The sequence below is a fragment of the Odontesthes bonariensis genome, chromosome 8 (assembly GCF_027942865.1).
Source record: "Odontesthes bonariensis isolate fOdoBon6 chromosome 8, fOdoBon6.hap1, whole genome shotgun sequence".
Classification (NCBI taxonomy): Eukaryota; Metazoa; Chordata; class Actinopteri; order Atheriniformes; family Atherinopsidae; genus Odontesthes; species Odontesthes bonariensis.
In genome coordinates this window covers 17,477,310-17,493,539 of record NC_134513.1, presented here as the reverse complement: position 1 = coordinate 17,493,539, position 16,230 = coordinate 17,477,310, and the positions used below count along the sequence as shown (strand labels likewise).

General features: G+C 41.3%; 1 protein-coding gene across 1 annotated transcript; it reads right to left on the bottom strand.

The window, feature by feature from the left end:
- Window positions 1-541: 541 nt before the first annotated feature.
- net1 (neuroepithelial cell transforming 1) lies at window positions 542-7,846 on the bottom strand. Its single transcript, XM_075471973.1, has 9 exons — window positions 7,535-7,846; window positions 4,673-4,780; window positions 4,409-4,573; window positions 3,830-3,892; window positions 3,421-3,594; window positions 3,058-3,315; window positions 2,775-2,945; window positions 2,346-2,532; window positions 542-2,249 (listed from the first exon to the last, which is right to left on the bottom strand). The coding sequence occupies exons 1-9, from the start codon at window positions 7,625-7,627 to the stop codon at window positions 1,807-1,809; spliced, it is 1,662 nt and encodes a 553-aa protein (XP_075328088.1). The 5' UTR covers window positions 7,628-7,846; the 3' UTR covers window positions 542-1,806.
- Between the last annotated feature and the right edge of the window lie 8,384 nt (window positions 7,847-16,230).

Sequence of the window (16,230 nt, the reverse complement as noted above, 5' to 3'; positions counted from 1 at the left end):
GCCTGGCCACCAGGCGCTCGCTGCCGGGCCTCACCCCTGGCTCCAGGGGGAGGTCCCGGTAACCCACGTCCAGGCAAAGGAGCGTTTCGTCCAATAATTTCATTCTTCATAGGGGGTTTTATGAGCTGTTCTTTGTCTGGTCCCTCATCTAGGATCTGTTTGCCTTGGGTGACCCTACCACGGGCTTAATGCCCTGGGCAACATTGCTCCCATGACTCATTGGGGCACGCAAACCCCCCCACCACGGTAAGGTGACAGCTCATGGGGCTCATTTGTTCCTCACATTCATATTGAATAGACCACATAGATAAATTTGTTAGCAAGTAAGATTTTATCACCTTCAGACAGAGCCTGCCCTGCACTTCTATTTACGTTTCCTTTCTTAATAAAGAGCAAGATTAACCAGCTGCTGGCAGTAGCTTCATATTAGCATTCAAACATGAGTGGTATCAATTCTGCCATTCAACTCAGCAAAAAAGCACTTTCCCGATATTCTTGAGATGTCAAATTAGATTCAATAATAAAGACATTACATCGAGAGTTCAGTTGCAAATCTTACACAGATCTTTATTGTTCTTTTAATTACATGAAGTTTTTGGCAACAATGTTGCCACTTTCTCTTTTGTGTCCATCTCAATAACCAAAACATCTTGTATACACATACAGAAACCATTTTCTTCTACCTTCCCCTACATACTTTTTCCATCAAAACCACTTAAACAACCTTGAGCAAGATGTTACATCAGCCAGAGCAGCTAATGTTACATATCTTGCCCTGACAATCAATTTCAGTGCCAAAACCCATCTTTATCCATTGTGTCTCTGTTCTCTTCACCATTCAACAACTTTCTCTTGGTAGTCTTTCACTTTTCACCATCCTGTCCCGAACGATAGATCCATGCTCCACTGATCCGAGCAATGTCCACAACTAAAGCCCCATGCAAGATGCTTCACTGAAAAGTGATAAATGTCATCTTGGGGAAGAAAAAAAAAAAAAAAAAAAAAAAAAAGACATGGCTCAGTTCAAAATTTTGCCTTAAAAACAAAACTCATCTCTTCTGATAGGATCTCAACATCTGATAAATTGCGATCACTGCGCTTCTTAGTGAAAAGTTAACATCTCGTCTTTTCTGGATTTAAATTAATGCCTCTGTAAATACAACAGTGTCCAGGTTTCATAACCTGACATTTAAGGAATGTATCAAAATAAGACATGTCCTCAGATTCATTTATAGCTTTGTGTGGTACGTCTCATCCTCTGGAGGAAATCACTTCCTTTCTCTTTTTTCCTCAAAAAAAAAAAAAAAAAAAAAAAAAAAAAAAAAGACTTTCCTCAAGAGCTTAAACAGTGCTGCTTTATAATACCTTAAAAAAAATTATTTTTTTTACATTTTCTGATATAAAAATGTAAAACTTTCATTAACTCCCCAAAAAACAGGTTTAAAATAATGCTTAAATATCAAATTAATAGTAAACAGGATTTGGTGCTCCACTTCTTTCTTCAAGAAAATCAACAAACTCATGACGCATCTTCACCTGTGAATCCTCCGTTTGTTTCTTGCTGTGCGTCCCTTATAGAGCCGGCAAAAGTTGTGCATGTTCTCCAGAATACTGCATCTCTGTGGGAAGCACTTGTATGGAGGAACTAGGTAAATAGCTGCCGAAGAGGACAGTAACACAGAACACTGTTGTAATAATACGCACGCACACAGACACACATAAATACAAGTCCCACACTTCTCTGTGTTGTTTTATGTACAAAAAAAAAAAGTCCGCTCAGGAGTCCATTTCCTCCGGTGCTTCAATTCACACCATTGTCTCTTTTCTTTTCCCAAGAGAACACAGAGACTTCTTGTCCTTTTTGGTTTTTTGGGATGTGGATGAGAAGAGTGGTGATAACGATGATGATGATGATGAAGATGATGAACGAGACGAAGGGGACATTGAAGTGGGGCTGGGGGTTGTGATGTTGCATGGTGAGCTGGGGGCAGACTGAGAGGTTGGCTGTGGGCAGTTCTCATCTGGCTCTTCCATGTGGATGATGGCAGAGGCGGAGGAAGGGCGGCGCTTGGAGCCGGCGTTGCTTGGGGGTGGGCTTGGGGTCGAGGGCTCGCTGAGAGGACGGTAGACAGAAACGGCGCTGCGGAGGCAGTTGAGCCACTGCTGCTTGTGGAAGATGTCGTTGACCTGCAGTGTGTGGGACTGTGCCTGACTCGGGTCTTGGGAACGCACACGGAAAATGTTCTTGGCTGCGGATGAAGCAGAAAAAAAAGGAGTCATGAATATGGGATGAAAAGAATCATTCTCATGAGCTACTGCTATAAACATCGTGACACGAGTCTTACCTTTGTCTGCGTTGCTGAAAGCACCTCTGAAGGAGCCGCCCATTCTAACATCACCATCCTGCAGGTCTTCCAACACTAGATCCTGCACAGGGATTGGCTGCCGGTAAACTTGGAAACACTGGCGCTCGTTTCTGGTGACAGGGCGGGTCAGGACCAACAGCTCAGTGAACAGGAACACATGTAGCTTCTGAAAGCAGTCAAAACCCAGAAAAATCATTAAAACCAGAACTCTCCGATATCATATCATACACAACTATTAAATGGCCGCTAAGGATGATGCTTGTACTGAAATTCAACCTGATATAGTTAAATCGTAGTTTGTTGTGTAGATCAGGAAGGCAGGTCTGACTACCTTATTTGGGCCTTATGTTGATGTGTGCCTTCAGTAAAATGGGCAATGTGTTGAGGAGATGGAAATGTTATGCTCACCGTTCCGCTTTTGTTTCGCAGCTCTCCGTGACACAGTAGGCTCTTGCACTGCTCAAAGCGAGGGTCCCTCTGTCTGTCATCAAGATATTCCAGCTTCTCAATGTAGTACTGGCACTCAGATTCTCCTTTCCTCATATTGATGTCAGATAGAACACCTTGAATGATGGTGATCTAAACACACAACCATGACAATCTGCATTTGAGTAACAGCTTATGATCACCGTTAGAATAGTTAGTTGATGGCGTTGGGTTATGTTAAACAATGTTCGTGTCCTGTACTCACCGCTTCCTCCAGGCTGCCAGCATCAGGGTGTTCCAACGGAGTGTGTTTTAGGATCTCTTTGAGCAGCAGGGGGTACTTGACTAAGCGAGACCGTGGGATGTCCAAGAAACTCCACAGGTCCAGCTTCCGACTGAAGGGAGACTCAAGGCAACGCTGCAGGAAGTCTTGCACCCGCCGGTCCTGTTTCTTCTGGTCCAGCAGTGCTTTGGCCGCCAGTTGGTTGCTGCAGTACTCCTTGTAGGCATTGAGTCTGGGCAGCTGTAGAAGAAGAAAGGATACTTTAAACTCATGGCATATTCTACTCTCAACACAATGTTTTAAAAGAATCACTGTTGCCCAGTGACCCTGTTAAAAGCCACTTACCCAGTTTACAACAATCTGTCCTATTTGGCCCACAGTCCCATCTGGCCCTGTGGCTTTAGAGAGCTGGGCCAACAGGTCTTCATGCAGAGGGATGTAGGCATCAAGATTGCCAAAGATGTGGGTGAGCTCCTCCTCTGACATGATAGAGAGCTTCAGCATAGGGTCATGATATGCCTGTGGAGGAGAGCAAAGTCCCAACGGTCAAATAACACTCAGGCAGGCGAAGAAGGGCGGCTGCTACATTTAGCTTGGTGAACAGCTTTAGGGGTACAAGAGAAAGACAGAGGAACAATTCCTGTCTTTTTATAGCTATTGGCTGGGCTTGTGTGGAGTGCCTGCCAGACATTGATTTAATCTGTTTGCTTTTAGATGTACTCCCCACTGCCTTAGAGCTTTTAAAAGTACAAACCTTGCGTGCGAGCTGGAGGTCCTCAATCAGGTCCTGTTCTCCACGAGACAGCTCAAATATGGCCTGAGGAAGAGAAAGGGGGAGGCACAGAAAGATATTAATTTAGCTAAACCCACGAATCATGTTTGTCATCACATTATTGTAAGCATTAGGTATTAGACTAAATGTAGAACTGCAGTAGAAATAAATGACTGAGGTCAACTTTGAGATCTCTGGCTGCTTCGTCTCTTCCTTTCTTGCCCTTTGCGTTTCAAACTGTGCAAGGTTGAATGATTTAGACAGTTGGCTAAGTATACAAAATATGCAGGACAAATAGGGAGGCTCAGGCAGGAGTTTGCAGGCTTGTCAGGTTTATGTGAGTTTATAGAGACGAGGAAATGAGACCTGGATGTCTGTTAGCCATATTTAATCAGTCTGACAAAAATACTACAGGAACTTGTGAGACTCGCCTGGTAGACACGTAAAATTCTTTACCGTCTGGATTTCTGAGCAGTCATTTGTGTATGGTTTGGCCCCTAGTAACCTCACTATGCTCTACCCTCCTCTACTGTATTTACATTTCTCAGTGCTGACACTCACCTCCTGCCGCTTGATCTCTTTGGTAGAGAAAGTTCCCTTCTGGTGGATGTCCAAGGTCTCCGACCACAGGGTGCTGTTCCTTCTTTTAGGCGGTGTGGGGGCTGCTGCCTTGCTGCAAGGCTTCTGGGGCACGCCCGGCGTCTTGGCATCACCCCGGAAAGAGGCCTGCGTACAGAAGAAAGGAAGCACCACATGTCAGACATGTTGACAGATGTCCTTTGCTTTGAGGAGTTGCCTTCTTTCTAGGATGTCACAAGTGCTTACCTGGATGGTTTGGCCAAAGCGCCGGACGGCCCCATTCTTAACCGGAGAGATGAGGTTTGCTAGTGACGTCACCCTGCCGAGAGGACGGACACGCTTGTTGCTGGGTTCCTGAAAAAGCAGAAAAACAAACGGAAGGAGAGGTTAGTCAGGCAATCGTTTAATTGCAGCTTACGTCAAAGTTGAGTCTTTGCACTCGTGAAGTGAAGCGGCTCGGAGTGAATCAGTAACGCCAACTGTAAGACCTCGGCAGTAAGTCCAGGCACTCCCTTTTGACAAAACACATCAAGTCATGCCATTAATCTTCATAATGTACTCCACTCCCAGCTCTGGGGCGAGGAAAGAGAAGTAGCTGGAGCCTAGGTCGAGCTGCAGGCAGACAGACTGGCGGACCAGTGGACACGCAGATACGGGGGAGGAAGCGGCTCCAAGCCCAAGCAGCTGTTGGCTCCATCATGTGAAGAGTCTTGAACTGGGCCAGCCCACTGAGCACAAAGACCCTTTCTGACTTGCTGGGGAGGGGGTTTGGAGAAATGCCAGGAATGCACGGGACCATGCCTCTCAGCTGTTCAATTCCCCTCACTACACTCATCCTGCTACTATTTGGCCTGACAACAGCTACATCTCCACTCCAGAGTAGATCTGTGATAAGGGCTTCCTGATGGCTCCAGCCCTTTGACTGCCATTGCTCGAGAGACCAGTATGAGACAATGTGGCAGTGTGTTAGTACTGTTCAGTGAAACAGACCACCTCTGTGGTTCAGAAAAAACAAGCAGCCATCATAAACACAGTGGACCAACCCCATCTCAGGTGTTTACATAGTGTAATGTTGCGGGGGGGGGGGGGGCACCACCGTTAAGTTTATGGCTGCGAGTTGAGACAGGCTCTTCAACAAGCCTTGCGTGAGAGCAGCCCTACACCTGGGCCAGGTGATTCCCCCACCCACAGCCCCCACTCCTCACCCAGCCCCGAGGCTGCGAGAAAAAGCAGGGGCTGCTTGGCTTTGCTCCAACAACAACTGGCTGAGAGAATCAAAGCGTTTGAGATGTGCAGTAATGATTTCATCCAGCAGAGCCGCCTCAAAGACATGAAACATGGGAAGTCCACAGGTGCAATTCAGCATTTTCAAGAGACTGCACTCCCAGCAAAAAAATAAATAAATAAATAAATCACAATTTTAAAGACTTCATACTTATGACGGTTTCCTTATTTGATGGAGCACAACATTGCTACAAGCCGCGTTGGTTTTTCGCCTGACTCAGGCCAAGTGGGATTTTGCCTTGGCTCAGCGAATATGGGAAACAGTGCTGCCATTGAGGCTGCGGGCACTGCAGACACAGCTGTGGAACAGATCCACTCAGTCTGGTGGGGTTGTGGCTGATTCAGTCTGTTGTGGTCGGGATCTCCACAGACAATCTTGAGAACTTATCAAGCCTGCTAATGGCTGGGGCCAGCAAAGAGATGCCATGTGACGCTACTTTGACTTCAGTCCACGTGTGAGGACAGTTTTTTTTTTGTGTGTGTGAGACAAGACTTTCTAATATATCTGACAAAAAAATTTAATTGTTCATAGTCTGTTCATACCAGACAAAGTAAAGTCAGTAAGCAGCAATGATGTGTGTGTGTGTATGTAAGGGGGGGGGGGGGGGGGGGTGTCGCAAAGTAGTTATTGGAAAGGCATGCTGGCCATTATGCCCTTCCTGTCCTTTGTGGAGTGGCCCCAGAATAACAAAGGGTCACTATAGTCCTGCTCTTTGTTTATCAGCTGTAAAGTGAAACAGTGCTGATAGGCAGAGAAAGTTGCTATTCCTGCCAGTCTCACTGGAGTTTTAGAGATTAAGGCTGGATTCAGGAAGCCACAAAGGTCAATGAAACCATGTCGCTCAAGCTAGATAAAAAGTATATGTAACGCATTCAATATTCCAACACCAAAACCAACATTTTTTTGATCTTTTGATCTAAACACTGTGTACGTCGTAAGCTGAAAAGTCAAGGTATGTCTCTGATAGGCAAACAGAACAGACAGATTACAATTCAAGGAGCTGCGGTGATCATAAAGTACCGGAAATCCCGGAGGATTGCAAAAAAAAAGAAAAAGAAAAGGAAATGTGTAAAGCTAAACTGTTTTAAATTGAGCAATTCTGTTAAAAGACTCACTTCGTGAATTGTCTATGAACTTCCCCTTTGCAAAGCAATTTACTGGCAATGAAACCACATGTTCTCTTCTGTGTTCTTCGAAAATGGGAAGGAAGCGCTTGAAAAAGAGACTTTTACCACCACAGAGTGCACACCTGGGTTTCAACACCTGTGTGTCCCTATAATTGGGTGGGGAATGCTTTCAGGCTGCTTTGCTATAGATTTGCAGCAGAGATAACATGGTTTGCCTTTAAATGTCAAAGGTTGAAAGCAAAGTAGTACTTTCAGATGCAGGGGGCTACTGACTGAGAATACAGCCCCCCCCTGCTGTTTCTCTATTTGTGATCCTTTGAATATGCTGAATTTCCTGATCTCTCTATATCCCATGAAGGCTGAGCTGCCTGCAGGGATGAATGTTTAAGAACAGACAGGGAATAAGCAAAGTTTGGAAGTTCAAAGAGGTAAAACGTAATCCAGTGATTCATTTTCACAAAAAAAAAAAAAAAAAAATCCAACATTGTTCTAAGTGTCCAGGCACAAAGTTCAAAGTCTAATCTCACACACTCACAAACACTGTGTGCCTAAGTGTGATAAAACCAGGAATAGTCACTGATTCACTCCCAATCTGACACATGACACTTAGATATGACTTCACTGAAAGGAGTTCCAGTCAAACATTTACCCCACGGCTGTAATATTAACCATTGCAGGCTTGTTTTAGTTTCTTACCTCTGACTCTTTGTTGGCTTGGTTCTGGTAGTCTATCACTTGCAGAGTCCGTTTGATGGGCACCAAACTACCATGTTCATCGTAAGCCACCATAGCTTTCAGTAAAAACACAGTTTCCTTTTAATCCTGGTGAGTTAGCTCCAAGTAATCCACATAAGAGAGAAAAAAATTGATGAAAACCCCAGTGTAGTTTGAGAGCAAACTAATCTAAATAAATAAAACACACCTTCCCCCTATCTACTGTCTGCCCTTTTGGGACAGGGCTCTCTCAAAAACTGCCCTTACACACACTTTCTAAACTTTGGTCTGAGACAGACTGAGCGAGGGAGGGCTTTATAGCTTGGATCAGAGTCTGAGGGAGGAGCCTGCTCAGTTCCAGGGAGTGCAGCCGAGGAAGGCTCGGACATTGGAAGAAAAAGGTGCCCACATGCTTTGTTGATCCATTGTCTTAGTGGAAACAGTAGTGAGAATTTTTAAAGGTTGTGGGCAGATCTTACTTGTAAGTGTGGTTTAAAAAAACACAAAGCAGATGAGGGCTACAGAGAACTGGACTTGTCTAAAATGAAATGTTTTTTTTTCCAGGGAACAAGTTGAAGCATGCTTGACCAATGCTAAACTTTTGCTTTAGATGCATATACATACCTTTTTTTTTTTCCATTCACACATTTAATGGAAAAATGCAATGGGAATGATTTGTAAGATTCAGGTTCGACTACCAAAGAACAGCCGTAAGAGGATGCAAAGTGACGTGTGATTTGCTACAATTTCAGACGAGGAGAGGAAAATAATTACAGGAGTGACACAATTTACTAAAATATAGTCCCTGCCTTTATGCTTTCCTTTGTTTTTTTATTTATTTTTCTATTGCTATAACGTGAATGATCGCATCAGGCAAATGTAATTTGAATGATTCTTTCTAGCTAATATACTTAGATCAAACAAAGTACTTAGAAATAATGACTTAGCCATTTATTTTTTAGCCAGTTAATCAAAGCAGTTTGCTCTCGAGCAAAACTCTCTATTCTCTGCTCGAAACAGAGCTCTTAACAGTCTCATCAACTGTCCTGGGGGAGGTGATCAATTAGAATATCAATAGCAGGGGCAGTGTTGCATACTCAGCCAGATGTTTAAACTGAAACCTGTGTATTGAGTCTCATTGGGGCGGGGGTGCACATATGTTGATTGGTCCAGTGGAAAGAGTGGCAAACCAACATGTTTGCCAGTTTCGATAAAGACAACAGACTAAATGGAAAGGAGCCAAAAGCAGGATCTGCACCAAAAAGCAGAAACTGAAGCATACAGGCAAATGTACACACGACTCAAGGACAACCACACCCAAAGCCTACACACCCAAACAGCTGTTGCACAAATGCACAGTACACAGTAAGGTGTTAAATCTGATGGAGCAGCTAATGGGGAAGTGCTGCTACGCAGGCAGGGTGTCAAAATGTTAGTGTGTTTTTTGGCAAATGGACCAGCCTGTTCGGAGCTGCGACACATCCTCCTGGGTCAACATGGAGGCGTGAAACAAGACACAGGTTTTATGTTGCTGCTCCAACATGTGTGCATATGTGCAGTGACAAATCACAGATGCGGATTGAGGTGTATGGGTGTATCAACACCTTGTTCTTTGGGTGTGTTGAAGGAGCCTTCATCCGTTGAAGGCCAACAGGACACTCTGGACAGTCTGGATTATTTAATCAAAAGGGCCTCAAAGCAAAGTGGGGATGGGCTCATCAATCAAACGACCTTAGTCTAAGAACAAAAAGTGACCATGCACTGGAAAAAAATCTAAGTATATTTGTCTCATTTCTAGTAAAATATCTCATTACACTTAATATAAAGACAAAACTGCCTAACAAGTGCTATTTCGGCAAGACATAGGGGCTTGTTTGAAGACATCTGCAATATCTTGTTAAATGAAAAAGTCTTGAAAACAAATAGTTTTGATTCACATATCATATGAAACTAGCTTTTTTTCACATTTGAAGAGGTTTTTAAGCTAATTTCAAGATCACTTCTTATCTCAAAAGTCCTAAATATCACATCTTATTTAAGGAAATCTTGACAAGCCGATTTTCACTAGTTCCATTAGCAGATTTTTTTGCTTATTTCAAGCAAAAATGTCTTTGAAAAACGTATTTGCTGTTTTATTTTTTTACTTATTTTTTTTCGATTTGAGTGAAACGGAACAGCAAAGTGAAAAACAATGCAGATTCAGGAGTCATAGTCTAGGATGAAGTCTGTGTGTAGACTGTGCGTGGCTGCAGAAGACGGCGTGTGCAGTCCTGTCACTGCAGGACGCGGGTAACGGCGGGGGTTGAGTCAGCTGTACGTCTGGCTCAGACACCATAAAATCTAAACACAACATGGCTGGGCCTGCGTGTCCACGAAGCTGCAGCTGGAGCACAACTTACGCTCGAAGAGCACACAGACACGTTCAGTCTGACTGCAGGGCGCTGGTGTAGAATGAGTAATACAATGAGCAGTGGATTTTCACTGCTGTCTAACCTATTTCGTGCCAGGTACAGACTGGGGCCCTGAGGCCCGACGCAGCTGAGCTCAACTTAACTTCCAAATCAGCTGCAGTGAGTTTAGAACATACGGAGCCTAATTACAGCTCTGGGGGAAGTATTGGGCAGGAAGCTTCAGTCAAAAAAAAAAGCACTGCTGAGTATGAAGTGAATTAAAGCAACAAGAGGACAGTGAAGGTGCTGCTGCCCTCTGCTGATAGAGCTAGTAGTATCTATAGCTGAACTGAACTCATTTGGATTTAAATCAATTTGATTTAATTGGACTATGATTGGATTACAATGAACTTGATTATCACCGAATTGAATTGGCTCTTTCATGTGCCTTGAGGTGACATTTGTTGTGATCTGGCTTGACATAAATGAAACTAAACAAACTGATTTAAGAAGGTTGAACCACATTTTGGGTGAAAAAGATTGGTTCTGTTATTTCTGTGGATACTTCAGTGTCCAAAAGAGAGACACACAAGGACATTCCTTCTGAATATTTAGCTGCTTTCAAAATGGGGATGAACAGAGTACACTGGAAAAAATGCCCCTCCAAAAATAAGTTAAAAAAACAACAAATACAAGACGTTTTTGCTTGAAATAAGCAAAAGAAATCTGCCAATGGAACTAGTGAAAATCGACTTGTCAAGATTTCTTGAAATAAGATGTGATATTTAGGACTTTTGAGATAAAAGTGATCTTGAAATTAGCCTAAAAAAAAAACTTGTTTCATATGATGTGTGACTCAAAACAATTTGTTTTCAAGACTTTTTCACTTAACAAGATATTCAAGATGTATTGTATTAAAGCAAGTCCCTATATCTGGCTGAAATGGTACTTGTTAGGCAGTTGTGTCTTATATCAAGTGTAATGAGATACTCAATGAGACAAATGGTAAGATTTAGATTTTTTCCAGTGAGATGACATTTGTTGTGATAAATAAAACTAAACAAACTGAATTAAGAAGGTTGAACCACATTTTGGGCGAAAACGATTGCTTCTGTTATATCTGTGGATACTTCACAAGTACATTCCTTCTGAACATTTTGCTGCTTTCAAAATGGTAATGAACAGTGTTATCTTTTTCAGATATGGAGTACATAGTAGTATCATTATTTATCAGTCTACACTGAAAAAAGTGACTTTTTGGTGAAGTAAACTCTATTAGAGTAACTGTCATCATATCTACCTTGTATTTTTAAGATTCAGTAAGAACTAGAGCTTCTTAAGTAAAATGAAACATTTTATTAACGTAATACATTATGGGGGAAGAGTAAGTTTCACTTAGGTTTCCTCATGTAAATTAAATGTTTAATAGTTGTATGTACATAAACTTAGAAATACTACATAAATTTTACTCTGAAAGTGTATCGTTAAAATCTACTAAGTTACTTCATAACAGCAAATACTACAGATATATAAAATTTAGAGTAAAATGATGTTCCTGCCTATGAAAAACAAGAAGACTTTACTTCATTTGTTTAAATAAATATAACTTAAAGCTTAGATGTACTTAAAGGGACACTATGTAATTTCTTCCCCCATCTAGTGGTGCAATTTTATTTTGCAAAGTTGAATGAATTTGCTCTCTAGCGCCTCACGTTTTCAAATGTGCGTTGCAACTTCTTGAACTACGGCAAGCGGAATGTGTCAAGATTCAAGAAGCTATAGCTTCAGACTCAAGGTCCATAAAAACAAAAAGAAATCAAGACACATAGTACAAAGGATTATATAACACACATACAACAACACTATGAATACAGATGACAGATAACATGTCAGATAACATAACATCTCCTTTGGTGTGCAAGCAATGCAATTAGTCATATTCCGGGAGTTACCGGAAGTGACGTTGACGCAGCGTTAGCATTAGCCTGTGTTAGCAATAGGAGCATTAGCGGCGATAAATAAACTCCCGGTAAACTTACAAACTTTCTAATGCCTCGTTTTGTGAGCTAAGAGCCTATGTGTACTACAGCAGAAGTTTGGTAACAATCAATGCATTATTAGTGGGATCATTTACGAGATAAAATCTATTTAGCATTTTTTTTTTTTTTTTTAAACTTTATTAGTAAATCAACAAAATAACAGTTTACAAATGTGAGCATAACGCCAAAAAGAAGATATCCAGGGGGAGCATAGGAATAATAATAAAAAGAAGAAGATGATGCACTTACAAAAAGAAAGCTAATGAACACAAAGACATATGTGCCAAGGAATAAAATCAATTTAGCATTAGCAGCTGTAATAAGCCATTTGGCGGAAATGACGTCACAATGACGTCATTTCTGCTTGTAGGCCTGGTGGGGAAATCGCGATTCGAAGTGTTTTATGTCCCTCTTGGCACTTCGTCATTTTTCATAGAGCGGAAGGACATGGCAGCCTCCATAGAGCTTACCTGCTCTATGTAGATACAGACAAGTTATTCTTCACTCAGGAGGATAAGTGAGATTTTTGACAGAGATCATTTTACACCAATGAGAACTAACTTATGAATGAATATGTTGATTTGAGCTAATAAATGACTTAATTTATTACATAGTGTCCCTTTAAGTAAATGTTACTTAATATCTTCAAAACTGTTATGTTTTATGCTAAGTAAAATTTACTTGAAACTGGCAAGTGAGCATTACTTGATATTGCAGCATTAAATATAACTTAAATCATTTGAGTGCAAATACTTACAAAGGGTTTTTTAAGTAAATCTTATGAGTTGTTTTTTTCAGTGTAAGTGACATTTATGTGCATAAAATGAAACTTATTCTTGTGGTTTTATTTAGTCATGAGAGGGAAATTTATATTAGAAGCCATGTCTGAACATGTTTTACAAAGCACTTTTGAAATACTTCATGACTCGATGTGCAAAGAAGGCATCAGTCCTGGATTGAAAAAGGCATATATGAAAGAGACTAATGAGAGGACAATAGATGGGGTGAATGGACATGAGAGCCAAAACATAGTGACAGAGGAAAACAACAAACTAACAGACGGCAAGCAAGGGGACCATGATGAAAACGTACAGTCTGCTTTAGCACAGTAAACGAAGCAGAAATGGGTTGAACGTTGGCAGGAACACCCGTGTCTCTTCCATGCTTCCAGCATGCAATATCATGACAATCTCTAACGTGAAAAGCTGGGGAGAAAAACTTCAGGGTCAATTCAACAACCAGCAGAGCAAAACTGTTGAAGCACCAGGAGCTTCCAACCTGTCTCATATTGTAACATTAGAAATGAAAGAGAAATCTGTACTGGACCTTCTTGACAAAGATCAGTCAGACAATTTGGAAGTTAACTCTGACAAAATAGCACACAGTGTTTGACTACTGCAGATCCCTCATGGTGTGTGATCGCATTATTACTTCAAAACTCCTGACCACAGAGAAGCATGCGTAGTGTTAATAATACAACAAGCCGACGACACTAAAATGGGCTGAATTCAGCTTTTAATTCAACAGGAATTTTGATTTCAATTTCTTCTTGTTATCTATATATCAATGCGTCTCTGTCACCGGACGACTGCAGCCCAGCTGACGTACTGTGTCAGTGTCTGGAGGAAGTAAACACCTGGATATGAGAGAGAATTTTCTGCAATTAAATGAAGACAAAACTGAGATCATTCTGTTTGGTAGCAAAGAGAAGAGGGTCAGCGTTGGTAAATATCTTGAGACTCGGGCCCTTACAATCACTGAACAAGTTGGTAACCTCGGAGTGCTGATAGACTCAGATCTGACTTTCAGCAGCCACATCAAAGCTGTCACCACGGCAGCTTTTTACCATCTCAGAAACATCAGAATTAAAGGTTTCCTCTCCCAAAAAGACCAGGAGAAACTCATCCATGCATTCATCTCCAGTAGACTCCATTACTGTAACGCTCTTTTAACTGGACTTCCCAAAAAGAGCATTAAACATCTGCAGCTCATCCTGAACGCTGCTGCTGGAGTTTTAACCCGGACTAAGAGATCTGAACACATCACAGCAGCTTTAAAATCTTTACACTGGCTTCCATTCAGTCACAGAATAGATTTTAAAAGCCTGCTGATGGTTTACAAATCCCAGAACGGTTTAGGCCCAAAATACATCTGTGATGTGTTCAGAGAATATAAACCTAGCAGAGCTCTTAGATCCAAGGACTCAGGTCAGCTGGTCCAGTCCAGAGTCCAGACTAAACATGGAGAAGCAGCATTTAGCTGTTATGCTGCAAACAAGTGGAACAAACTGCCAGTGGAGATTAAACTTTCACCAAATGTAGACCTTTTTAAATCCAGGTTAAAGACATTTCTTTTCTCATGTGTCTATGCATGAAATTGCCAATCGCCAATTACTTTCTTTTCCGGTTCCGCAGCAGACAGCAACAGACTTTTACAAAATAAAAAAATTAATAAAACATGTGGTTTGTGGCATAGTGGGTTGAGCAGACGCCCATGTACAAGCAGCTATAGTCCTCGCTGCAGCAGGTTCGAGTCCCGTATTGAACGGCCCTGTGCTGCATGTCGTTCCCCCTCTCTCTGCCCCCTGCTTCCTGTCTCTCTAAACTTTCCTATACATTAAAGGCACAAAAGCCCCCAAAACATTTTTTTTTATACATTTTATTTATTTATATATATATATATATATATATATTCTTTTTTTTTAAATAAAAAAAAATGATAAAAAAAATAAAACCTGCGTTAATGCGCATTAAAAAAAATTTTTCGGCATTAAGTAATTAACGAGTTAACGCGATAATAACGAGTTAACTCGCCCAGCCCTAGTTAAGGTCTCAGCCCCTTGGCTCACATGATGTATGAAATGTAAACTATGAGGGGATACAACTGATCCAAGTGCCAATGGTTGTTCAGGAGTTTCTTTTGTTTTACTTGCATCTAGAGGAAAGAAATAACTTGACATCCATGTCTATACACAGACATCAAGAGGATAAAACATCAGTTCACTGCCATATATCCAAGGATAATTACCCTTGCTCAAATAAAGAGCAACTCAGTCTTATTGTAATTGTATTGTAAGCCAATAATCCGATCCATTTGTGCATGTCATATTTCACTGAAATGTTGTAATATTCTGAAATTAAGTCAATAGTTACATCTGCTACAGGCAGTCTGAATGTAAAAGACAGTGCTCATAAATCTCAAAAATTAATTCCATGACAGTACTTTGATTTACTCAGTTTCTTTTCCGATTGCAAGAAACTTTAAATACGTCCATTCAACTACAGTTTAAATGAAAAAAAAAAAAAAACAAGACAAAAGATGTGGTGTGATCTTATCAGCAATTCAGATCATAGTTCCAGACCAATATCCTCAGGTTGTTTTTGTTTAGTCAGCGTTCACACCCAAAGCACTCCTGGTTGCTACAAAACACAGGAACACTGAAACACTAACAGACAGGACGACGGCACTTCGTTAAAAAAGGAAAACATGGCGAAGCACACCTCATGAACTGATTTATATTGATTTTTGTCCACCAATATTTCTGTTTATTCTATTCAGCTTTAGTGTAGTTTACCTTTTTGTTTGAAATTTAAGTGGGAAAAAGTTTCATTTTCTTGCTCCACCACAGTCAGGAAATTCCAGCTAAACCTATTGCTCAAACCAGACAAAGTATCATTTTCCATCTCCTTCTGTTACAACATTCTTTCTTCTGGTAAAAGGCAGTTCATTATGATCTGAAGGCAGGATCGGGCAAGATGAACTATTCCTTTTAACTCAAAAATGAAACTGAGTAGTACACCTTAAAGGGATAGTTCGCCTCTTTTTACATGAAGGTGTATGACATCATTTATGAACATTGACTTACCCCCCGCTGCGTCCTGTGAGCCGAGTTCCAGACTCGTTTTGGCGTTGACGACGGTTGTCCGGCTAGTTTGCTAGGGTCCCGAAAATAAAGCGTCTTGCTTCTCAAAACAATATGCGTTCAAAAGAGTAATACATGTGCATCACAAAATCGTCCAGCCAGAAAAAGTCAGACCTCACAATCGCTTGGCACTATTTTCTCTGACTTTTTCTGAATGAATGATTTTGTGATGCAAATGTATTACTCTTTTGAACGCATATTGTTTTGAGAAGCAAGACGCTTTATTTTCGGGACCCTAGCCAACTAGCAGGACTACCTTCGACAACGCCAAAACAAGGCCGGAACTTTGCTCACAGGATGCAACAATGTTCATAAATGATATTGCTA